The 26,010-nt window shown below is 42.1% G+C and overlaps 1 protein-coding gene across 3 annotated transcripts in view; it reads left to right on the plus strand.

Moving 5' to 3' along the window:
* Positions 1-26,010, plus strand: part of LOC149200673 (glutamyl-tRNA(Gln) amidotransferase subunit C, chloroplastic/mitochondrial-like) — a 271,982-nt gene that overhangs the window by 107,323 nt on the left and 138,649 nt on the right. For all 3 annotated transcript variants that reach the window (XM_089399617.1, XM_089399619.1, XM_089399618.1), the window contains exon 2: positions 3,194-3,425. In XM_089399617.1, coding sequence (XP_089255743.1) covers positions 3,194-3,425 — 232 coding nt within the window. The remainder of the gene's footprint in view (positions 1-3,193; positions 3,426-26,010) is intronic.

The following is a 26,010-nucleotide window of genomic DNA, read 5'->3' on the forward strand; positions in this document are numbered from 1 at the left end:
AAATGTTTTTATCAATAGCCTAGTTACAACATTAATCAGATAAACACAAAATAGGAAAATCCAACTCACATAATAGAGACATTGTGTTTGCAAAAATAAAATTTCTATATTAAGGCATTAAAATGATCTCACAAATCAACGACAACTTGAAATAAAAGAGAGGCTAGCCTTCTATAATTTATTTTTTAACTGTTAGATAATGGCTAGTTCAATCTCTCTCTCAAAAATAATATTTCACTTGCCAATTGCATGTCAGAGACTTAAGTATATTCAGCAAAATTATTTTTAATTACAATGATTTGCCCACTATAAGGTTTTCTCTTGGCTCATTTGTCCCTTAGAAGTCCAATGTTTCGTTTGCATTGATTTTAGAAAGAAAAAATGTAAAAAATAGTAGAAAAAATGCTCAATGTCCCACTTGGACAGCCTAATGGCTAGCTTGCTTGACTTGACTTGCTTGCTTGGAGTGATTTTGGTCCACGAAGAACTTGACTTGTACCTTTGTAGTTTGATTTGGTATTTTGGAGGGGAATTTGACTTTACAACGACTACTTTCTTTTCCGCTTTGTTGAAAATGTAACTAGTGTCGGTCTTCATAATGTAATAAAATGTAATTTTTATCATTGACATATTTATTTTTGGTCAAAGCATGTTCTTCATGCTTATAAGGGTCAAAAAGAAATTATTTTGAGTCAATGAAAATGTACTTGAGTCATGTCCCATTTGGACATTTGTATGAAAAAGAATTTTGAAATTTTATTGGTCAAAGTCCACCAAAATGTACAAGTCGGCCCTCCTTGGGAACAAGTCAGTCTCGGCCTGCAAAAGCCACCTATTCGACCTCTTGGGCAGATATATATAGAGGACAATTTGATCACTTTGGATGACACTCACTTATCATAATCATACATATCTTCTACACCTAATTAATGAAGAAAAGGACGAAGTAAAAGGAGAAAAGGGAGCTTGCACATGTGGAGGAATTTTAGTGAAAAATTGCCAAATTTCAAAGCTTATTGCAAGCTTGAAAATTCAGGAGCAAGATTTCAAGGAGGCTCGAAATTTTGGGAGCGAAATTTCGAGAGGTTGACCAGTTTGACCTATGTCGACTTTGACTTTGGAAATGACTTGGAGGAGGGTTGGACTTGGAATTTAGGTGGTAGTTCTGGTCTTGGTCTTGGTCTTGGATATCTCATTTTGATATGATTCTATAAGAGAAGGATTGTTGTTGGGTTTTCCCCTTGTGGGGTTTTGCCCTGGCTTGGACCACAATTTTGGTGTCTCTTGTCTCTTTGTTTTTCCTAGTTGATTGAACATTCTTATAGTTGCTTGATGAAGAAGGCATAATACATAATAAAAAATCTATGTAACATTTACAAGTAATTATCAAAACATAGAAATCAAACCCAATTCAACTTCCCTTGATTTCTCAACATGCTTGAGATGCAACGACTGACATGAACTTCAAATGGCTAGTTTTGACCCCTAATGTTCCTCCTTGTTTGACTTTAATGGCTAGTAAGAGGGCTGACTTGGTCCATTGGCTAGATATTCAACACCTTTGAGAATTTGAGGATTTCAACACATGGGTTTTGTCCAGCTAACCTTTTCCATAACTTTTGACGTTGAGTTTGCCCATTCACACCAAGTCTCTTGACCCCACGTGGCACCTAGTGATGATATCATCATGTAATAAATAAGGATCTCCAACTACTTGGGGAATTTGGAGAATCTACCACCTTGGTTTTGTTCAACTCATTCTATAGACCACTTTTGATGTATTGCATGTCTTGTTTTGTCAAGATCTACCTTAGTTATGCCACTTGGATGCCTCACACATTGCTGGATCACCTTTGATTGCCATTATCTTGATGATGCCTTCACATTTTGGAAAAATTTCAACTTGTCATGTCATCTAGTTTTTTTGCTAAGCATTTTGAGACTAAATTGAATTTTTCCCTTCCGGAATCACATGCATTAAGAAACGTGAATTGCATCAGGAAATGTGAAAAAACTGAATTTGTGAGATTTCCATGTTGAGAACCATTTGAGGAATACCACACGAAGGCGAAGGTCACATATAGACTCAATGACACACATGACCATGTAGTAAGACATAGGTGCAGCGTGACGCAGGCTGGACTGGTCCATAAATTGGTGATCACCCCTACATAACCAAGGCTTCTTTAAACCATGAGTCCCCCTGAGATCCATCCAAAATCATCCAATTCTATACAAGACAAAAGGACCAAGGACTTAGCCTAAATACAAGGACTTGCATGTTTTTTACAAGGCTTTGACTTGTGTCCTTGGGCTTACAATGGTGATAATGCAAAGTGAAAAAATGTGTGTATACTCTTGTTGACATGAGGGGTAACAATCATCTCAAGTTAGAGTCACCAAAAATTTCGAGTCACATTTGGCTTACTAGTTCAAGTCATACTTATGAGTTAAAGCTACAAATAATTTTCGATTGAAGCCAAACTTGCAAGAGTTGCTTAACATCTTGCCATAGAGTACATTTATCTTGATTTTCTCATAAAGTGGAGCCAAAGTCAATAGTCATCTCAAATTTGCAAAAGTTGAGTAATGCTAATGCTAATGTAAACTTATTATTTCAAACCCAATGAGTCTTAGATGATACAAGGGGATTTTGTTTTGTAAATATAAGACATAACTTGACCCAATTTCATATTTCAATTAATCTTGAGGACTTCTTAGCTTCAAAAACCATAATGACCTTGGTACTTTCATTTCCATCATGTTCAAATATAAAAATGATATTATGAAAAATATTGCAGTTGATTACTTTTATTTGTCCAATAGACCTTCTTGGTCTCATATAACTTATTATTTCAAATCCAATGACTCTAGACGATACATGAAAATTCTTTTGGTGTATATATCAGGCATAGCTCTACCCAATTTCATAATTCAATTAATCTTGAGGACCTCTTGGACTCTACAACCATAATGACCTTGGTACTTTCATTTTCGTCATATTCAAATGCAGAAATGATATTTTGAAAAATATTATAGTTGATTGCTTTCATTTATTTGATAGACCTTGTTGTTCATAGGGGATGGTAAATGTTATCATCATCTTAAATTCATTGTTGGGAAAACTTAAAAGCAAATGATTATGATGGATATGTAATTTTTTCCTATTTGGTTGTTTATTTGAGTTTGATAGAGCTCAAAGCTGGTGGCTTCTGGGGATTCATTCATTCATGGCATTTTTAGCGAGCACAAATTCATTGTACAAGGTTGGATTTGGATTTGTATGTACAAAATCCTCGTGCTCGAGGGTTTCTCCCATATCAAGATCACAACCTTGGAGGTTTTATAGTGCGTGCAACAATTTTGAGGCTCCAGATGTGGTGCAACTTGCGGCGAAGGCTCGTATCTCATTGACACCCAAAGAGGTATTGTCTACTTGCTTTTTGGTTCAATTTAGTTAGTCTCTTCAAGTTTAATGCTCTCTTAAAATTAATTGCAAATAGTTGTTTTATTGCAGAACTAGAGTTGAAGAATTGAGCCACAAAAATTAGCCTTAAACTATTGTTTATCTTCAATAATTTGTGGCAAGTTCATATCCAATCTTTTTTCTTTGTAATTCGTCAAGAGAGTCCATTGAAGTATTTTATAGTTCTAATATTATCTTCATTTGTTTAAAATACTTTTTAAGACTAGCTCTTTGTTCTTTAACTGGAAAAGTAAGAACAAAAAAACTACATGTACACAGATTAGTAAAAGTAAGAATAGAAAAATGTTGATAGTAATAATAATAATAAATAATCATTTATGTTGCTCTACGCACCAATATGTATTTCGAGCTTTTGAACTCGGGTCTAAACACTGAAAGTGCTTTGACTTTTTTTGTTTGTTTTTGTTTTTAACATGAATGAGTATATGTATTTCATTTAAATCTGTGCCTCGTCACAACATGTACTCATGAAATACATTACATTTTTCTCATCCTCTCTCTTATCCCTATGCTTGCTATCAAGTACGAAAACTTCTAAGGGACTGCATATTTTCACAAAATTCATTACATTCCTATAGGGATACATCCTACAGTAACTTCTTAATAAAAGACAAAATTTAGCGCAATGCACATATCATTTGAAATCGTCATCCTCTTGCTCCAGCGGCCTATTGAGGTCTGGACACTTGTTAATTTCCTTCCAACTATCAGTACTGGATTCATTTAGACTGATATGCAAAAGTTGAACTTGTTCTTGCAAGTCTACAATCTGCTTTCGAAGTGCCTTTGACTCATCAACTTGCCTGACTAACTTATGTTTTAGAGCTTGGACCTCCTCCAACATGTTCACTTTGGTGTCCATTTGCTCCTTCCATCTCATATTCATCGCCATTAAATCAATTTGTAGGGCATCCATTTTCTCTAATAATTGAGTGACCCATTTCTTGCATTTGCAGCTAGTTTGCCTTTCTTGATTGTTATTGCCAAAATCTCTTTCTTTACTTCGCCACATCTTAGTCGGACCGGTCTAGAAGCAACAACAAAAATCTGTAGTGTACCATTGTTTCCCCACCTACAAACGTTGGGTTAGCCTGCCACTTGGAAGCTGCACAATGACCCCCAAATATTGACCAATGCAGCCAATTCAATATATGGTTATCACAATCATGCAGCCCAGAGGTACCAAACTCATTCTCTTCCCTTAGTCTCCATTTTTTGTTCCGGGCAGAAGCAATTTTGCGATCTCTCAATGATTCAATGCCGATACTCAAATAAGATTCCGAAACCCACGAACTTGTGAAAATTCTTATACTCAAGGAATCCCTACTGCAACAAATTTGAATCCCTACATTCATCAAGTTATTCTTTTGAATACTGAAGCAAATTACTTCTGCAGCCTACACTTAATTAAATATTTGATCTCATGAAACAGAAAACAGAGCAAACAACAAGATACATAGGGCACACTTATTTTTGGACACAGTAGTCCCTGAAAAAACTCGATGCGGGAAAACCGGTGCAGGAGTTCTGAGGGTTTTTATTATGCAGGAGAAATATCTGAATACAAATCTTGGATGCTCATCTAGCAATCCTTTACAGAGAAAATACTGGCGGAAAATCTGAGTGAGTTTTACCTCACTTCACCTGGCAGAATTCCGGTTGTTCTGACACAAGACTGGCTAACCCTGGCTATTTTTGTGTTGGCTTTGGGTCTGCCCTGCGTCACCTTCTCTGCCCTCTGCGTCAGCTCTCTCTGCTGTTCTGACAGTTCTCGGCAGTTCCAACAGTTCTGATAGTTCTTGACAATTTCAGTTGTTTCGACAGTTCTGGGTTCTACGTTACAAACAACTTTTCTGCGTTAGCTCTCTCGGCTACTGCGCTGCCTCTGCCTCTCTGTTCTATATTTTCTGGAAAGTCCTCCTCCCGGATTCTCTCTGCCCCTCAGTTGCAAGATCTCTCCAATCAATTTTTCTCCTGAGAACTTCTTACCTCAGAAAATCAATTTCCTCAATCTCTCCGTGTGTGTTACCAAATGAACCCCAAGCCTCCATTTTATGCTTCTTGTTGAGTCTTCATCGGTCGACATTAAGTCTCTAATCAACGGCTAAGATTAAAACATGACTTGATCTGCCTTCTTGGTCATTCTCACCCATATTTTGATTAAATTTTAATACCCATTCATATTTTGATTTCCCTGAGTTTAGACATAGGAACTCCATTAAAAATTTTAACTATTTTAATAAAATACAATCCGGGTGGAATTTCACCAAACGGTTTCTGGGTTCTTTAGAAATCATGTGCCTTAGCCTCTCCACCAATTTTCAAGGCTAGAGCACTTATGATGCTACCAAAAACTAACACTCCCTCTTAGCGAGGAAAGTTCTCTAGCAACAATGTCCACCTGCATGCTACTCTATTTTTGAAGCAGCTCCTCTCTACACTGTTGCTGCCACCAACACTGTGCTGATGTTGCCACCAACACTGTGCTGCTGCCGCTACTGTATTGCTGCCCATGACATTGCCACTGCCACTGTTGCATCTGTATTACAACGCCCTCTCAAACGCTGCATCTGCTATGCTGCTAGCACTGCCACTGCTAACACTGCATTCGTACTGCAACTTAGTCTGAGAGAATACTGAAAAACATCCAAAATTAGCTGAACTTAACTGTGTTCAACATAATACAATGAATGTTGGAATCTGACTGCTACTAGTCTTTGATCCTTTGAATCTTCTGCACTGCTGCTGACTTTTTGACTGTGCCAACTGGACTACTTCCAACCTTGCTCTGCGCTGATCAGTCTCTGGCTCTCCTAGCTACTACATCTGTCCTCTAAACAATCCACTGCATCATCCGACACTAAGTCCACCTTGTTACTGCTGAATCTTGGGCTTCCGTAGCAAGGAATTGATCCAAGAGGTGGACTCCTCAAGGATCCTGCTCACATGTAGTCCTCCCGACTACAACTCAATATCGCTCCATCTCCCTCCTGGAGATGCGTGAGCACTCATGGCAAACTCATCCTTGTCAATCTTTGCTAAAGTAGCCTTAGGATCATGTTTCTCATCCTTATCCTTTTTCTTCCAAGGACATTGGGATGCATAGTGGTCCATCTCGCCACAACTGAAACATTTCACCTTCAAAATGTCCTTCTTTCGCTTCGGCTTCTACTGTCCCTTTGATGCTAAGGCTGCGTTCTCCTCCTCCTCCTTCATCTTTGAGCCACTTGCACTGCTGCCACTGAGGTTGACCTTCACTAAGACCCTCCTTAATTCCTCATGTTAAAGAGTTGCCCACATCTCCTCCCATGAAGGTAGTTTTTCTCTGCCCAATATGCTTTGGACGAAGACTTGCCATTCATGCGAGACTCCATTCAGGGCTATCCTCACCATCGCAGTTGGTTGAGGAGTGGACCCCACTGTAGCAAGCTAGTCTCTAGTGTCCTGAACACGCTAAAGATAGAGGTTCACCCCTTCTCCTTTGTGCATCAAGGTCCGCTGCAACTTCTGCTCCAAATACATCTTCCGCTTTTCGGAAGAGCCTTCATATAGAGAAGACAAGGCTTCCCACATCTCTCGGTCTGTATCCTTGCCCTGCAAATGTGAGACCACATGATTTCGAACTCCATTGAGAATGAGCCTCTTTTCCTTCCCCTGCTTGGCCTTGTACTCCTTCTTTTGATCGTTGTCAGCAAGAACAACTACAACACTATTGACGTAGGTCTCGAGATCATGTTCCTCTAGAACAACTATGATCCTGGTCTTCCATATGACATAGTTGGAAGCTCCTTCCAACCTGTCCTGATATCTGAGCCCATGCGATGCCATTTCACCCAACTGTCGCACTGACTCCTCTAGTCACTGCTTAGCATTGCTCAGCTGCTCAGCAAATGAGAAATTCAAACTTTCTAGCGAAAAGTTTTATGAGGAGAAAATTTCCCTTCTACGTGTCTTCGTTCTTTTCCAGCAGATTTTTGCCCTGGCAGAAACTGCACTGTTCAAGTACTATGCTGAGGCTCTGTGTCACTTCCTCTACCTCTGCAAACTCACAAACTGGAAATCATACCTCTCTGTCGTCTCACTCAGAGAGAGATTTCCTCGGATCCGCTTCCCGACAAGGACTGCGCAATCCCTCCAAGGGGATTCGAATTGCTCCCAAGTGCATCTTTTGGCCTCTCTGCTTAGCATTGGATCTGCTCTTACTGTTTCAAAATCAATGTTCTGATACCATGTGAAAATTCCTATACTCAAGGAACCCCTACTACAGCAAATTTGAATCTACTTCAACTACTTGATTTTTATACATTCATCAAGTTATTCTTTTGAATATTGAAGCAAATTACTTCTGCAACCTACACTTAATTAAATATTTGATCTCATGAAACAGAAAATAGAGCAAAGAACAAGATACATAGGACACACTTATTTTTGGACACAATAGTCCCCGAAAAAACCCAATGCGGGAAAACCAGTGCAACAGTTCTGAGGGTTTATTATTATGCAGGAGAAATATCTGAATACAAATCTAGGATGCTCATCTAGCAATCCTTTATAGAGAAAATACTGGCGGAAAATCTAAGTGAGTTTTACCTGACTTCACCCGGCATAATTCTTTCTGATTCGGCACAACACTGGCTAACATCGACTATTTCTGCGCTAGCTCTGGGTTTGCCCTGTGTCAACTTCTCTGCCCTCTCCGTTAGCTCTCCCGGTTGTTCCGGCTGTTCTCGTTAGTTCGCGACAGTTCCCCGCAGTTTCAGCTATTTCGACAGTTTTGGATTCTGCGTGACAAACAACTTTTCTGTGTCAACTCTCCTGACTACTGCACTGCCTCTCTGCAAGCTCTTTCCGCCTCTCTGTTCTGTATTTTCTGGAAAGTCCTTCTCCCGGATTCTCTCTTCCCCTCAGCTACAAGATCTCCCCAATCGATTTTCCTCCTGAGAACTTCTCACCTCAGAAAATCGATTTCCTTAATCTCTGTGTGTGTGTTTCCAAATGAACCCCAAGCCTCCATTTTATACTTTTCCTGTTGAGTCTTCAATAACCGAGATTAAGTCTCTAATCAACGGCTAAGATTAAAACATGACTTGATCCGTCTTCTAGATCATTCTCACCCATATTTTGATTAATACCCATTAATATTTTAATTTCCCTAAGTTTAGACTTAGGAACTCCATTAAAAATATTAATTATTTTAATAAAATACAATCTGGGTGGAATTTCACCAAACGGTTTTTGAGTTCTTTAGAAATCATGTGCTTTAGCCTCTCCACCAATTTTGAAGGCTAGAGCACTTCTGGTGCTACCAAAATCTAACAGAACTCACTTCCTTTCTATCTATCTAGGGCACATAGAAGGTCGTTAAACCGACCTGTAGCCTAAAGGAAGCCAAACAGGGCTAGCCACGGACTACTCTTTGTTTCACTAAAATCCTCAATCTCTGGGGCCGATATGCAGAGTGCTATATGTAAACCAAGCAAAATTTCCTTCAACAGAGGTCAATCGCTAGCATCCCTGGTGAGTCTATTTCATGCAAGGAGTGCAAAGACACGTAACATGATTGCCAAAGGACCATAATCCCAAGGCTTTTGTCCCACCCACCATATTTGAAAACTAATCCAAATATCACAGTCATGCATGCAAAGTATCCAAAACACTAGATAGAGACAAAGACCAACATGTAAGTCAATTGTCTTAGCGGAGGAAGATGGCGCATTGGGTAAGTGTCTAGGCTTACACCATGGGACTTGTCAAATTCTTCTGCAGTTCCCCCGGTTTTTGTCTCTAGGGTGCATTCTGAAATGGTAACCTCAATAGTCTGTTTTTCTGCTTCAACTCCGATTCATACTCCATCACCCAGATCACACATGAATCTAGTGTCATAGTGGCATTACTATTCATAAGTGCCTCCTCCTTGAGTGCATTCATCGCGGGGTGTGGATGTACTTTGGTGTATTTGTACTATGTCTTTTGAGCTGTGTCTCTCAAATGCAGAAATTGAAAGGCTTTGCCTTTTGCATTTGCCAAACTTAATTGGGGTGCAATGACATCCGTTGGGCCCCCTTCTCAATTTTTATATTGAACCTAACACCAATCATTAATTTGATCATGGATCATGACATAATTCTTTAGTGAGGGAAAATTAATCATAATTCCTTCTTTAGAAATAAGACTTGGCCTTAAGGGTTAGGGAAAAATCCACCACCCCAAGTCGGCATTTACTTATAAATGCCCTGCCTGACGCCGGCACGCTTGATTCACACATTTATCAACTTTTCCATTTTGATTCCTAAGGATATGATAGGACTCTTTTTGTGGAATGTCTTTAAGGATCCTCCTTATTTGCGTCAATATGTTCCCCAAATGCTTACCCCGGAGTGAGGTTCCTTTCTATCAGTGTTGAATGATAATAAGAGAGTCTCCCAAAATTCTAATTTTGGACACTTGTGAAGCTTTGGCATTTTAGAAAATCAGAAAGGCATAAATATTTTCTTATACTTGATAATTACTTGTGAGATTCTTGTGTTCTTATTAACTTTCTTATGTTCTTCTTTTATCTTAGTTCATCAAGCAATTACCAAAACAATAGCACAAAGATCAAGGACACCAGATGTAGGTAGACAACCAGGGAAAAACCCCAATCTTGGGGAAAACCCAGTGAACAACTCTTCCTTCAATAGTTTTCCTGAGATAATCCAAGACTCTAGACTTAGACATAGACTTCCTCCACACCAAGTCAACCCTTTCCTTTTTCAACAGATGATCACTTTCCAGTACAGTCTTTGACCTAGATGCAACAACACTTCGATGCAGTAGTATCTTTTGTTGAGAAATCTAGGGCATCAAGTATTAAGTGATTTCTCTTCAATTAGTAACTGCTTGTGAGTGCTTTTTACTTCTTTAGATTAGGATCTTCTTTTACTTAGGTTATTAGTGTTCTTCTTCATCAAACAGCTACCAATGCATGAACATAAATAGACAAGAGACACAGAATGTAGGTTATCAGCCAGGGCCAAAACCTCTGTTAATTTTAGGTATGTTCTATGCTTAGAGCAATTTATTTCAATTTTCACAGTTAGCTCAATATCTCTTCCAGATTAGCAATCACATCAGCATTAAAGTAAACTGCAGATAGAACATAAACATAAATCGTAGAAGACAAGCCAAGACAAGAGGACACAAGATGTGGCGCTAGCCAGGGACAAACCCCAATGTGGGGAAACCCTTGATCAATTCTTCTTATATGTTCTTCAATAGTTCAGCAGAGAGAGAGAGAGATAGTACATATACATCAGAAGTCAACACTTTGACTTGACAAGATAAGAACATAGATCTTCTCTAAGAAGATGTCTCATGAGGTAACTGATATGGACTCATGTGATTCCATCACCCTATCACAGTGCTGCACCATCATACCATGTCTCATCATAGCGCTGCACCATGCTGCATCACTGCTGAGCTGTACCTCATCATATTGTACCCATCTTGCTACTCTTCATCTTCATGTTGCACACATCATGCTGCTGCACCATATCATTATGTTGCACCTCCTTGTGCTGCATCTTGAAACTGTACCTTATTGTGCTTATCATGCTGCATCCCGTTGTGCTGCATCTTGATACACTTATGCTGCACCTTGATACACTTGTGCTGCACCTTGATACACTTGTGTTGCACACCCTGATACACTGCCCATAACAACTCTTCCTATGGTGCTATGGCCTGCGGCCTAGCACATAGCAACAAACGTATCACAGATAGTGTCCAATCATTATTAACCCAACAACATTTAGTCTATAGAAATGTCAACTCTTGAACATGCTGTAATGCTAGAATTCAGGGATTGATTAGGGTACTGACCACAATCCCTAACAACCCAGCTAAGCTGGCCCAGAATTGCTCTTCATGACTGTGGTTGTCCTCCAATGAGTTGTTACCCTCCACGCTGCATCATAACAGTCCTCCTTGATATAGTAGACCTCCCAAATTCTCCCACTAATGAACCGCTGTAACCTTCTCTTTTCCTATGGCTAGGGCAGTGATGAGACTGCATATAAGGAACCATTTAGATGCCTTCTCACAGCAGTCTAAAGGCACATGAAACCCTCCACAAATGCGACCGAGAGTAGTGTTAAGGTGACTGCATTTAGGCCTGCGTTCAACCATGTATAGATTGCGTCTAGGGCACGTTTAACCCTTCCTTAAATATGCAACTAAGGCTCCTTTAAGGCTTCCTCATGTATGTGGATTAGGGCTGCCTTGCTGTGTGTAGAAGTCTCCCTAAACAGTGGGTAGATCTCCCTTCTTTGCTGCAGATTAGGGCCTCCACTTGGCTACGTATAGGGTCTCCTTTAGACAGGTGTTAGGGCTCCTTTTGGCTACGTATTAGGACCTCCTTTAGACAGTTGTTAGAGCTCCTTTTCGCTGCATATTTGAACTCCCTTTGACTGCGGCTAGGGCCGCGTTCTTCAACTACATATAGGGCACATAGAACCCTTTCTTCACTGCGTCTAGGGCTTCTCCCTCTTGACCTCTCTAGCCACTAAACCCAAACGAGTGGAGAGAGATCTTAGGAGAAGTGAGTGTTTAAATGACTTGAAGACCTCCTCCTTTTATAGTAAAACGTGGAGCACAAGAGGGGGCAAATTAGTTGCTGGCCGACCTTGACGAATTGTCCCATAACACAAATAAAATCATATCTCCATGAATACTTATCGGAATCGGATGATCTTTAGATCAATCCTACACCTCTCGATGAGAGGAGTCCAAGAAAAATATCAGTTGTCATTAATAAGATGACCCACATGGAGTTTGGCCCTAGTTGCCAATTTTAACACTCCCTCTCAACTAGGGAGAACTCCTTCCGCTGATCCATCTGTTTGACTGTACTATCTCTGCCATCAGTGCCTTGCACTGCACTGCTCTGCTGAACCATGAAGAAGAAGAATTGATCGAGAATGTCTCATACCATTCTCTGCTGACCTGAAGTCAGTTTCATCTGAAGAGAGTGTCATATCACTCTTACTGACCCGAAGTCAGTTTTATTGATTCCTGATCAATATCACAAGAGAGTGTCTCAAACCACTCATATTGGTCCCAGATCAGTTTCATTGATCCTAGATCAATGGAGGTCATCCTAGCATAGGGAGTACAATAAATACAACGATGCGCCCATCGATAGTACTACTATGGTCCTTAGCCCCATTTCCCTGCTCATTGATCAGATGAGAGGTACTTCACATGAGTCCCAGACTGTATGGGTAGGATGCCTCGATAGGAGAACTAATCATCCTGTCCCAAAGTCAACACGGGAGAACTAATCATCCCGACCCACAGGAGAACTAATCATCATGTCTCACAGTTGCCACGGGAGAACTAATCATCCCGGCCCACAAGAGAACTAATCATCCCGGCCCACAAGAGAACTAATCATCCTGTTTCACAGTTGCCACGAGAGAACTAATCATCCCGACCCACAGGAGAACTAATCATCTTGTTCCATAGTCGCCACGAGGTATCACAGGGAAAGGTTGAACCTGTCATCTTGTACATAGCGCACCACCGTGAGAGGGTGAGTCGCCCTATGGTCGTATGTCGCTCCAGTGAGTACTCCAAGACCCCTAGAGCTCCCAGAGCTCAATGCATGCAACATGTAGTTCCCTTATACGAAGGTCTCTCAACAACTCCAAGTCGTTCGGGAAAATCACAGATTTGACCTTTCCCCATGGCTTTGACAAAGTGTCTGCGACCTATACATCAGTCTCAATGCGATGGAGCCTCCTCGCTCATTGACTTACCATATCCCAGATAAGGTAGTATTTGATGTCTATCTGTTGGAGCAATCATTGAATACAGGATTCCTCAATAATTGAATCCCCCCTTGGTTGTCACAAAGAATCATAGTGGTATTCATCATGTGTACAAACAACTCACTGATGAGCTTCCACAACCAGGCAGCTTCACATGAGATCATACTCGTAGCTATGTATTCATTCTCAGCAGTGCTTATAGCAACCGACTTTTGCTTCCTGCTCATCCATGATATCAAAGCAGAATCCAGAGAGAACCAACATTGAGAAGTGTTCTAGTGATCCTCCATACTGCTTGCCCAATCAGCATTCGAATAATCATGCAGCTTCATATTTCCGGCAGTGTATCTCAATCCATGAGAGATTGTGCCCTGAAGATATCTTAGAAGATTCTTGGCACCAATCTAGTGAGGCTCAACCAAATATGAGCTCACCATGCTAACTGCAAAGCATATATATGGACAGAAGTTCATCAAGAACATCAATGCAGATGAGTTTATGAAACTTAGAGGCATTTCCCAAATATGGTCTGGCATCACCACCATATAACTTTTGAAAGTTAAGATCCTCTAGGTAGTCATGGGCTTGCAGTTTACCATTCCATGTCTGGAATCTAACGCCCTCTTACTTTTGCAAGTGAGAGGGTCTACACCTGTCAGAAATAGGTCGTTTTTGAGAAGGTACCGGTATGAGAGGTTTATCATCCACAAGCTTCAAACAATGGTTTGGATCGGCTTCACTTTTAGTGAATCTCAGCTTCATCAGACAACTATCAATCCTCTCATATTAGGCCTGAGGTGTTTTACTTCAAGCCATAGAGGGCTTTCTTCCACCTGTATACATGAGATTCCCAATCATGAATCTCAATCCCCTCGGGTTGTTCCAAACCTGTGGACCTGCTACATGAGGGGAATGGTCCCCTTGTAAGATTTTCCTTCGGTACATCTCAGACATGTACCTTCATGCTCTTCTTGAATTCAGGTATCCGAGTCACCATCTGACTCACATCGTTTAGGGCCTCATAGATGAGATATGTCATGATCCCCAATGGACCATCCTGCATCTTGACACAAATTGCCAACCCTGAACCAATGAGTAAAAGCATCTTTGGAAATTTCATTTTCAAACACGTACCTTTCCATCGATGAATGCCACCTTGAAACCTTTGACTTCCATTGCCGAAACGGACACCAGGTTCTTGCGAATAGGTACATAAAAGAGATTCTGTAAATGAATCGAGTTACAGTTATTCAATTGAGGGGTAACACCCTTTTCGGGATAGGTGGCATCGGCTCCAAGTATAATCCCACGAATGTTTCCATCTCTACCAAATTAGAGAGAGAGCACCCTTCTATCCAATGGAGTGCCTTGAAGCACTACAATCAATAAGCCAGATTCCCAAAGAATTTGAAGGAGAGGGCCAATACAAGATAACACTTCTTTATCTTATCAGAAACAACATTTGATTCTTCATACCTGGGGTTCCTTGCTTTCTCTGAAGAGTCGGCCGTATCCTTGATGACCTGCATTACCTATCATTCCTCCGATCATTGAAGATGTCCCTGGAATGATTGTTATCATCATCAAGTGATGTGTCCCTGCCAGTCGGACACTCCTTCGCATAATGGCCGAACTTATTTCAACCAAGGCATCTGCCTTTCCTTCCACCCTTAGATCCGGTTTTCCCATAGAAGTGATCTTCAGGTAGGCCATCAGAAACTTCCGCTGCGCCATTCTGATAATATTCTCTGCTTCGACTTCACCCTTGGTGAATTAGAAGAGGGATGAGGAATCCATTGATCCTTTTGTCCTTTCCCAACTGTCTTCGGTGATTGCTCTTTCACTCTTGCTTGGGCTTTGTCTTCACCTCAGCTTTGATACCATGTTAATTTTAGGTATGTTCTATGCTTAGAGCAATTTATTTGAATTTTCACAGTTAGCTCAATATCTCTTCCAGATTAGCAATCACATCAACATTAAACTAAACTGCAAATATAACATAAACATGAATCGCAGAAGACAAGCCAAGACAGGAGGACACAAGATGTGGCGCCAGCCAGGGACAAACCTCTATGTGGGGAAGCCCTTGATCAATTCTTCTTATATGTTATTCAATAGTTCAGCAGAGAGGGAGAGAGTACGTATACATCAGAAGTCAACACTTTGACTTGACAAGATAAGAACATAGATCTTCTCTAAGAAGATGTCTCATGAGGTAACTAATATGGACTCATGTGATTCCATCACCCTATCACAGTGCTGCACCATCATACCATGTCTCATCATAGAGCTACACCATGCTGCATCACTGCTGAGCTGTACCTCATCATGCTGTACCCATCTTGCTACTCTTCATCTTCATGTTGCACACATCATGCTGCTGCACCATATCATTACGCTGCACCTCCTTGTGCTGCATCTTCAAACTGTACCTTACTGTGCCTATCATGCTGCATCCTGTTGTGCTGCATCTTGATACACTTATGCTGCACCTTGATACACTTGTGTTGCACACCCTGATACACTGCCCATAACAACTATTCCTATGGTGCTATGGCCTGCGGTCTAGCACATAACAACAAACGTATCATAGATAATGTCCAATCATTATTAACCCAACAACATTTAGTCTATAGAAATGTCAACTCTTGAACATGTTGTAATGCTGGAATTCAGGCACTAATTAGGGTACTGACCACAGTCCCTAACAGCCCATCTAAGCTGGCCTAGAATTGCTCTTAATGACTGTGGTTGTCCTCCATTGAGTTGCTGCCCTCCACGCTGCATTATAATAATCCTTCTTGATATAGTAGACCTCCCAAATTGTCCCACTAATGAATTGCTGTAGCCTTCTCTTTTCCTGTGGCTGGGGCAGTCATGAGGCTGCATATGAGGAACCATTCAGAGCCCTTCTCATAGCAGTCTAAGGGCACTTGAAACCCTCCACAAATGCGGCCTAGAGTAGTGTTAAGGTGACTGTGTTTAGGCCTGCGTTCAGCCATGTATAGACTGCGTCTAGGGCACATTTAACCCTTCCTTAGATATGCACCTAAGGCTCCTTTAAGGCTTCCTCATGTTTGCGGATTAGGGCTGCCTTGATGTGTGTAGTTCACCTAAACAGTGGGTAGATCTCCCTTCTTTGCTGCGGATTAGGGCCTCCACTTGGCTATGTATAGGGCTCCTTAGATCTGATGCTCCTTAGATCTGCGGATTAGGGCCTCCACTTGGCTGCGTATAGGGCCTCCTTTAGACAACTGTTAGGGCTCCTTTTGACTGTGTATTTGAGCTCCCTTTCACTGTGGCTAGGGCTGCGTTTTTCAATTGCGTCTAGGGCACATAGAACCCTTTCTTCACTACGTCTAGGGATTCTCCCTCTTGACCTCTCTAGCCACTAAACCCAAACAAGTGGAGAGAGATCTTAGGAGAAGTGAGTGTTTAAATGACTTGAAGACCTCCTCCTTTTATAGTAAAACGTGGAGCACAAGAGGGGGCAAATTAGTTGCCGACCGACCTTGACGAATTGTCCCATAACACAAATAAAATCATATCTCCATGAATACTCATCGAAATTGGATGATCTTTAGATCAATTCTACACCTCTCGACAAGAGGAGTCCAGGAAAAATATCATCTGCCATTAATAAGATGACCCACATGAAGTATGGCCCTAGTTGCCAATTTTAACAACCATGATGCAAATGCGCCATCCTCCGGTGCCATAACTCACACAAGTCTCAACTGCTGGTGGTACTAATGTGAGTGCTACCAGATGTGCTACCCACGTTTGCTCCTGCCATCTGAAAATTGAACCTGTATAGTTTCCTAGAGCGGACTCCAATCACTTTGGCCGAAGTGATGGAAGCTCCCTTGTGATGCATCAATACTTGCCCTCTTGAGAAAGTGACGTCAAATCCCTTCTCCTCCATAGAAGACACTAAAATCAAGTTCTTCTTCATCGCCGGAACATACAAAACATCCATGACTTTCAAAGGAGGCAAAGACTCCCTCTCAAAGGTCATAGTCCCCACACCAACAACTCTCACAGTGCAATCATCTCCTAGTACAATCTCAATATCAAGTGCCCTCTTTGCAAGCTCTGAAAAGAACTCCCGTGCACCTGTCATGTTGATTTGGGGTAGCATCGGATGTGCTCTAGCCACGAAAATTGGTGAAGAGGCTAAAGCACATAAGATCTCCAATACCCATAAATGGTTTGGGCAGAATCTAACCAGTTTGGGAGATATTAAAATAATTAATATTTTTAATGGAGTCCCTAAGTCTAAACTTAGGGAAAATAAAATATTAATGTGAATTAATATAACCGAGTTAGAATGGTCCAAAAGTCATGGATCAAGCCAGATCTAATCTTAGCCATTGATTAGGGACTTAATCTCGGCAGTTGAATTGTCAACGAAAAAAGTATAAGAGAGGCTTGAGGGTCACTTGGAGAACACACCAAGTTGATCAAGAATTCGATTTTCTGGGGTAGGGCTTGCTGAGGAAATCGAAGAAGTGATTAGAGTTGCAGTTGAGGGGCAATGGATGCAGTATTAGAGAGGCAGAGATAGTACCAGGAGCATCAGCACAAAAGCCGGGAGAGGGTTGATGCAGAGGTAGCTAGAGGCCACGCAGAGGCAGCCAGGAGCTGCGCAGAGCCTGAGGAGGGCCAGCGTGGGACACGCAGAGGCTCCAGAGGCTGACGCGGAGCCCTGAGACGCTGATGCAGGGCCAGAGAGGCTGACGTAGACACTAGAGGCTGGCGTTGGAAGATTTCGTGGGGTAGATTGGGGCTGATATCTGTCTCCAACTAAGAGGTACTATTGCCGAGGGCATTCTCTGTTGGGTGAGCCATTTCTGACACCCAGATTGTATTTTGAAACTGCTTAATAATAAAACCCTCAGATAGCTGCACCGGTTTTCTCGAATTCGGTTTTTTCAGGGACATTAGTCCAAAAATAACGGTGTCACTTGTGTGCTTGTTTTTCCTTCAGTTGATGATCTGTATGTGTTGAGACTGTACTTGTATTTATTTTCAGTATTTACATGGTAAATAACTTGTTAATTAATAGAACAAGTAGGAAGAAAGAAATCAGAAAGTACAAAAAGGATTTCTAACAATTAGACTTAGAAATTCCAACATGGTATTAGAGCGTTGTTGAGATCACAAGATAACAAAGGGCATCAGCCGAGCAGAGCAGTAACAACAGAAACAACTGTCCCGAGTGACAGAAGCTGTTCCTAGCATAAAAGAACAACAATGGATGATGCAGTGCCTGTGTCATCAGTTCAAGTCGGGAAGAGGATCAGAGAGGAGTAGACCTGACCTACGCAGTGCCCGATCATCCTTCTTAGTCAAAAAGGATTGACGCCCGTGGCCAGGAGGTACGGATTTTGCTGGTGCCGTGATTGCGCAGAGCCTAGAGGCTCTAACCTTCAGTTTGTTGGGGCATAGGAGGCTATGGGTAAGTTGCAGAGTGACGTTGGTGGGGTACTGTAGTCAGAACAATATCTAACAGGGCAAGACCAAGGTGGAGGGAGTTGCTGCCGAGGATTTCTAGCCAAGAAATCCAGATCAATGGTGCTACTGCACTAACGATCGGAGTGGGGGCATCTCCACATTGGCAGAGGGGTTTCCACGGGGGAAATCGAGGTTCAGAGGGAGTCACACCGAGAACTTCCAGGAGGGAAGTAGAGAGACTCAGAAGATTCGAAAGAGGAGTAGCGAAATGGCAGTGAATGGGGTAAGAGATCAGGAAAGACTAGACGGAGCCTCATACTTCATAGTTTGGAAGGCCAGGATCTTGTCCGTTCTAGACAGGAATTGCCTCAAGCACTTCACCTTCAACACGATAGCAATCCCAGTTGACCCGGCTGAGAACGAAAAGTATGAGGAGGCAATGGCGAGGGCCAAAAGCATCATCCTTGACGGGGTCAAGGACCATGTAATACCACATATTGCCGAAAAGGACATAACAAATGCGATGTGGGAGGCCCTGACGAAATTGTATTAGTATACTTCCGTGCAGAGGAAGATGCTACTAGAAAATCAGCTGCGGTCATATCAAATGAAGAAGGGAGAACAGATAGACACCTTCCTTGGTTGATTGAAGAAGATCCGGGATCAGTTGACTTCCATAGGGGCCACATCGGATGGGGAGATGTCGGTGAGGACCGCATTGAACGTAGTCTCAGAAGATTGGGAGGTATTTGTCCAGAGCATACTGGGCAAGTCGACCCTTCTAGATTGGGAGGAACTGTGGGTGGCTCTTCGTCAAGAAGAGATCAAAAGGCTAACTAAGGCGGGAAGCAGCGGCAAGGGGGTCAGAATCAAGGAGGAAGAGGAAGATGCTGCCCTAGCATCTGAGGGAAAGCAGGAGAAATAGAAGAAGAAGGACCTCTCTAAGGTCAAATGCTTCCACTGTGGGGAACTGGGTCACTATGCAAGCCAGTGTCTGAGGAAGAAGAGCAAGGGAGAGGCTTTCGAGACCAAGGTTGCGCCAGCAAGGGCGGAGAAAGAAGTGGAGACAAATGATCACTCTGCCATGAGTGCTGATGTGCCACTTGAGAGGAAGTGGGGAGACATCGAGTTGTAGTCAGACGGACTACATGTGATGAGGGGCAGGATCCTCGAGGTACCCACCCTCTTGGATTATACCTTGCTACGGGAGCCCCGGAAAGGAGTAGCAAGACTGGCGGATGTCGGTAGAGACAGATGCGGATGGAGTGATAGAGGGAGCTTCAGCATCAGAGTGTTTCTAGCCTGACGGAGATGTCAGAGTTGGGAGTTCAGTTACGTACTTCTCAGTAATTGAGTTGCAGTGCAACAGTTAGCAGTGGCAGTGCTGTGGGCAGCACGATGCAGCATGATGAGAGGGGTTGCAGTGCAGATGCAACAGTGGCAGTGGCAGGGCCATGGGCAGTAGTGCATGATGCAACAATACATAGGATGTTGGGCAGCAGGCCTAGCATCAGCACAGGGACCGATGCCAGATGATCAGGGTGATTCTCAATGAAGAGTATTACTAGAGCACAGTCCTCGCTAAGAGGGAGTGTTGCTAAGAGGGAGTGTTGATTTGGGGTAGCATCGGATGTGCTCTAGCCACGAAAATTAGTGGAGAGCCTAAAGCACATAAGATCTCCAATACCCAGAAATGGTTTGGGCAGAATCTTACCAGTTTGGGAGGTATTAAAATAATTAATATTTTTAATGGAGTTCCTAAGACTAAACTTAGGGAAAATAAAATATTAATGTGAATTAATATAAAACTGAGTTAGAATGGTCCAAAAGTCATGGATCAAGCCAGATCTAATCTTAACTGTTGATTAGGGACTTAATCTCGGCCGTTGAATTGTCAACGAGAAAAGTATAAGAGTAGCCTTGAGGCTCACTTAGAGAACACACCGATTTGATCAAAAATACGATTTTCTGGGGCAGGGCTTGCTGAGGAAATCGAAGGAGTGATCAGAGTTGCAGCTGAGGGGCAGTGAATGTAGTAGCAGAGAGGCAAAGATAGTACTGAGAGCATCAGCGCAGAAGCCGGGAGAGGGTTGACGCAGAGCCAGCTAGAGGCCATCAGAGGACTCGCAGAAGCAGCCAGAGGTAGCCAGGAGCTGAGGAGGGCCAGCGTGGGACACATAGAGGCTCCAGAGGCTGACGCTGGGCCAAAGAGGCTGACGCAAACCCTAGAGGCTGACGCTGGGAGATTTTGTGGGGCAGATTGGGGTTGATATCTGTCTCCGACTGAGAGGTACTACTACCGAGGGCATTCTCTGTTGGGTGAGCCATTTCTGGCACCCAGATTGTATTCTGAAACTGCTTAATAATAAAACCCTCAGATAGCTGCACCGGTTTTCCCACATTGGGTTTTTCCGGGGACATTAGTCCAAAAATAGTGGTGTCATTTGTGTGCTTGTTTTTCCTTCAGTTGATGATCTATATGTGTTGAGACTGTATTTGTATTTACTTTCAATATTTACATGGTAAATAACTTGTTAATTAACAGAACAAGTAGGAAGAAATAAATCAAAAAGTACAGGAAGGATTTCTAACAGTTAGACTTAGAAATTCCAACATGTCATATGGCGGGAAGCCCCACTGTCTATATGTACCACACATCCGTTGATGTACTCCTCCAAGATGTAGAAGTAATAAATGCGAAGTCCTGGTCAAACTGTGAAGCAAACTGCTCCACCTCTACTGAAGTTGCATTACCCTTCTTCCCCTTGTTCTTCTTCTCAGGACACGTAGTAGCATAGTGTCCCATCTTCTGACATGCCCAACATTTGACTTTGGACATACCCGTATCTTTCTTCTTCTTCTTCTCCTTTCCCTTAGCCCCATTTGATGAGGCCCCTTTCTTGGCCTTCACTTTGTTCTTCCTCCTCGCTGTCGAGGCTACATCCTCCTCATCTGCTATCTTCAACCCACCACTATCAGTCTTCCGTATCTCATGCTGCACACAATCATCCTAAAATCTGTCCCAATTTGGAAGATTCTCCCTAGAGGTAACAACATCACCAAAGACCTCCCAAGACTTAGGAAGTCTCGCTACAACTATCGTGACTAACTCTGTGGGTGCAACTGCCTCACCAATAGCAGTGAAATCATCACTTACCTGTTTGACCCTGCCAAGATAATGATGTACACTTACAGCCTTTGTCATCTTAATGTTCTTCAATTTTTCTTTGAGTACCATCTTCCCGCTCTCATTGGTACTTTGATAGGGAGTGATTAAAGCTGTCCACATCTGATATGCATATGTGTTTCCTCTCCCCTGAGGAACCACATGATCCTTCAGACTGTCCATCAGAATCCTTTTTGCCTTTGAATTATTTTTTGTGAATTCAGCAAGTTCATTTGCAGTAGTAGGAGGTACAACCACTTGCCGCACTATGTCCCAAACTCCTGCCTCCTCAAACACTGTCTGAATTTTGTCCTTCCAAATGGCATAGTTGGATATCCCATCCAGTCTATCCTCTATCCTTAAGAACATGGCCATGACTGTTGTCCAAAATTTACAAAACCAAGAAAATGGAGAAATGAACTTTCCAATGCACCTTGCTGTCCCAAAAGTTCAGTGTGTGTGAAATTTCACCTTGCTGTCCCAAAATATCAGTTTGCTGTCCAAACTGAGTTTGCTGTCCAAAAATTCAGTTTGTTGTCCAAACCACTGTTTGCTGTCCCAAACTACTGTCTGCTGTTCAAACTGCAATTTTCAGCCTGTAGCTCTGATACCATGTTGAAATTTGATGACAAAAAAAATGTTTCCTGCAATTCCAACCCGGTTTTAATTTCACCTTATCACTCCCATTCAGTTAAATGCCCTTTCCCATAAACATACATTCAACATATAGAATTCTGGAAATCAAAATTTTTAGATTAAAACATATGGGACTGTCAACACATGCTGAAGATAAATATGGACATAACCAGACCAACAACACATAAAAATACACACAGATTTTTTGGTCAACTTAGACCCATGCAAAACCCCTTCAATACTCTCCGGGGAAAACCTGTTAGAGAGCTTCAAATTTATTTATCTTTCAAGTTCAGGAAAAATACATTTGTAGACAAAACAAAATATCAAAATACAACTTATCTCTTCAGCACAAAACTCCTTTAAAAAAGTGCCCACTTTGAAGTTGAAAATAAGTACTGTAAGGATACGACTGTACGGATTTCCATACCACTGTACAGAATTTTTTTTTTCAATTTTTTTTCCAAAAACTTCTCTCAAACGACGTGCAACTTGCAACATTCAATGCTATTCGTATTGTACCTTCTGCTGTCTTCTATGCCCTAATCTCCATGCCCAACTTTGCCCAGAAGTCACTCCTTCAACGTGCTGCAAGAAATTTCTCCTTCAAAACTTTTCTCCAGCTCTCAGCCTCCTTTCTCCAATCGGCTCATGAAGAATGAATGCAATCTCTCTTTTCTTTTCCTCTTGTTTTCCTAAATGACTGTTGGGCAACCCTAAGATCTAATGGCTCAGATTCATTTAGATCAAGGGCTAAGAATAAATGTGCATTTAATTTTCACTTTCTATTTTTTAACTCACCCATTAAATAAAGTACCCACATTGTACTTTGTCTAAGTCACTTTTCACTTTATAATTTAACATTGACTTTACCACATATAAAGTCACACTTAGGAAAAAATTATTTTGGACACTTTTCCCTAGGTAGAGACTAACCCATGGGAAACCACTTGTCCAAGGTACATTAAAAATCAACACACACTGCAACCTACGCGAATAAAATTGTGGAAGAAATAAACATCGGAAGAAATGCTAGCACACACACATAAATTTACATAGTTATTTTTGGACCAATGTCCCCGGAAAAACCCAACTTGGGAAAACTGATGCAACAACTGAGATTTTTAATATTAAGCTAGTGAAATAATCTAAGTACCACTGGATGCCGAAACTGGCAATCCTACAGAAAAAAATTGGCAAGAAAAATCTAATGAGGAAAATTCCTCACTCCACAGGCGGCGGGCTTTGACTTCAACTCAAATTGAGCCATCCAAACTGGCTCTGCGCAACTATTGCGTCACCCTAGCGCAGTCCCTTTTGCACTAAGTTCGAACCAGCTTGTCCTCAAGCCATTTGGTCTGTTGTTGTCTGGGAAAATGTCTCTCCTGGCCTTCGGAACCTTTGTCCAGCTTCTGGCACTGAAACTCGGCTTTACCTATCAGATTTGAAATTGCCTCTAGAGGCTACTGCGCGGCTTTGCATTAGCCTCACGTTGGCTCACTTGCCTCTCTGCAAATGCACTCACTGGATTTGGAATCCTTCCTTCAGCTTCGTTGTCTCTACCCCTCTCTCACTACTTCGATCTCACTAGCTCTTTCTCCGACAACTGACTGCTGCTACTCGGGAAATCAATCTACTCATGAAATCGAACTACTCAAGTGTTTTCTCCAAGCCCCATCGACTTCTTCTTCTTATCCTCCGTTGAGACTTCAACGACTAAGATTAGATCTTAATCTATGGCTAGGATTAACTTGAAGTCGATCTGCGTGAGTTTCTAGAACATTCACACCTTAACTTAATTAATTTTGATTATCTAGTCATTCCCTAAGTTTAGGCTTAGGAAATATTTAAAAGCTGACTAATAATTTAATTAAGTTATTTCTAGGCATAATTTCCAAAATTGATTTTTGGGTTTTGGAGATATCATACATTCTAGCCTCTCCACAAAATTTCAAGGCTAGAACACATCTGATGCTACAAAAACTAACAGTCCCTCTTAGCGAGGAATGTGTTCCAGCATTGCTGCTTCTTGTAGCAACACTCTGTCTTTGCATCATCTCTTGTTATGCTACTAATGTCTGGCTGCTCCTGCCCACCAACTACTGCGCAACTTTGATATACACTGCATCTGTGCTGTTGCTAACACTGTTGCCAACACTACAACTACACTGCAACTGCCTCTCATCTGTTGATGTTGCAAGTGCAACATCTGCAACTAAAAAGCATCCAAAATATTGAATCAACTATGATCAGTATAATGCATCTGTGACCCAAATCCCTGATCGCTGCTAGTATCCGCACTGTGACTGAAGAATTTGTGCTACTGTTGACTCTGCACTGTCAACTGCGCTGCTGCCAACTTTGCAATGTGCTCCTCAGTATTTGATGCAAATGAGAGGTCAAATCCCGAAACAGAGGCAGTTTATGATACATGCTAATCGTTTATCGCAGGGCGCCCCCCTCAGTGAAGGAAAGCCCCAAGCGCTCGGTCACGAGGTAAAGCATAAAACCGTATGGAAATCGCCGATTCCATCAGAAGGCGGGACCTACACTAAAACCAACAGGATATCGAAAGGGCTTCAAGCGGTAAGCGGGTTCGACTGAGTCCCGCCCGATGCCATACACTGGGTGATGCATGTCTAGCGGAGGAGAGTGAAAACCGCTCACATCGCATGGGTAAAGGTCACGCTACTTACCCGCGCGATATGGACGGAGACCGTAGGATCTGGAGGCTCCAGATCAACGACGGAGAAATGATCCGATGGATGACCGGATTTGACGGGGAAATAGGTTGAGTCATATGAGATTTGAGGTCCAATATGACCACTGGGTTGGTAGAGGAATTAGTTTCGCGAGCAATCTTGGAGCAACGAAAATAACGACTGTTCAAAGAGAATGGACACTCAGTGCATGAGGAAACAGGTGGCCACCTCTCTGTGAAGCGTTATAGTGATGATGACGCAGAGCAAGGGAATTCCAGCGGACAGAGGCAGGAGATCCAGAGAGCCGGGAAGCGGAAACGAGTAGTCAGGGAGCGGATTGGCTTTAAGCCACGAACAGACAGAGACTAAAGAAAGCAGAAAGAGAGAAGAAAAAAGCCGAGAGGCAAGAGAGAAGGGAATTGCAGAGAACAGAGAAGTCGAGCTGACCTGCAGATCAAAGGTAGCATCGAGCCAGACAGAGACAGAGAGAGTCCGAGAGTCTGTGAACTCCAGAGAAGGCTTGAGAGGTTCAAGCAAACTCTTCTGTGCATATCTGTCAGGTATTGAGTGCTAGATTGGACTCATACCACTGAGACCATTAAGGTCGAGATTCAGTAAGCGGAGTCTGTGCACTTTAGAGACTTGGGGAATCCAAGTACCATCCTACTGATCATCATCTATTAATGGAAACTCGAATTGAGCTCCTTATTGTAAAAACTCTGCTTTAAGACACAATGAAAAAGGCCACCATTG

Source organism: Pinus tabuliformis, chromosome 2_1 (assembly GCF_031772625.1).
Source record: "Pinus tabuliformis cultivar Carrire ecotype Pingquan chromosome 2_1, CPIR1, whole genome shotgun sequence".
Classification (NCBI taxonomy): domain Eukaryota; kingdom Viridiplantae; phylum Streptophyta; class Pinopsida; order Pinales; family Pinaceae; genus Pinus; species Pinus tabuliformis.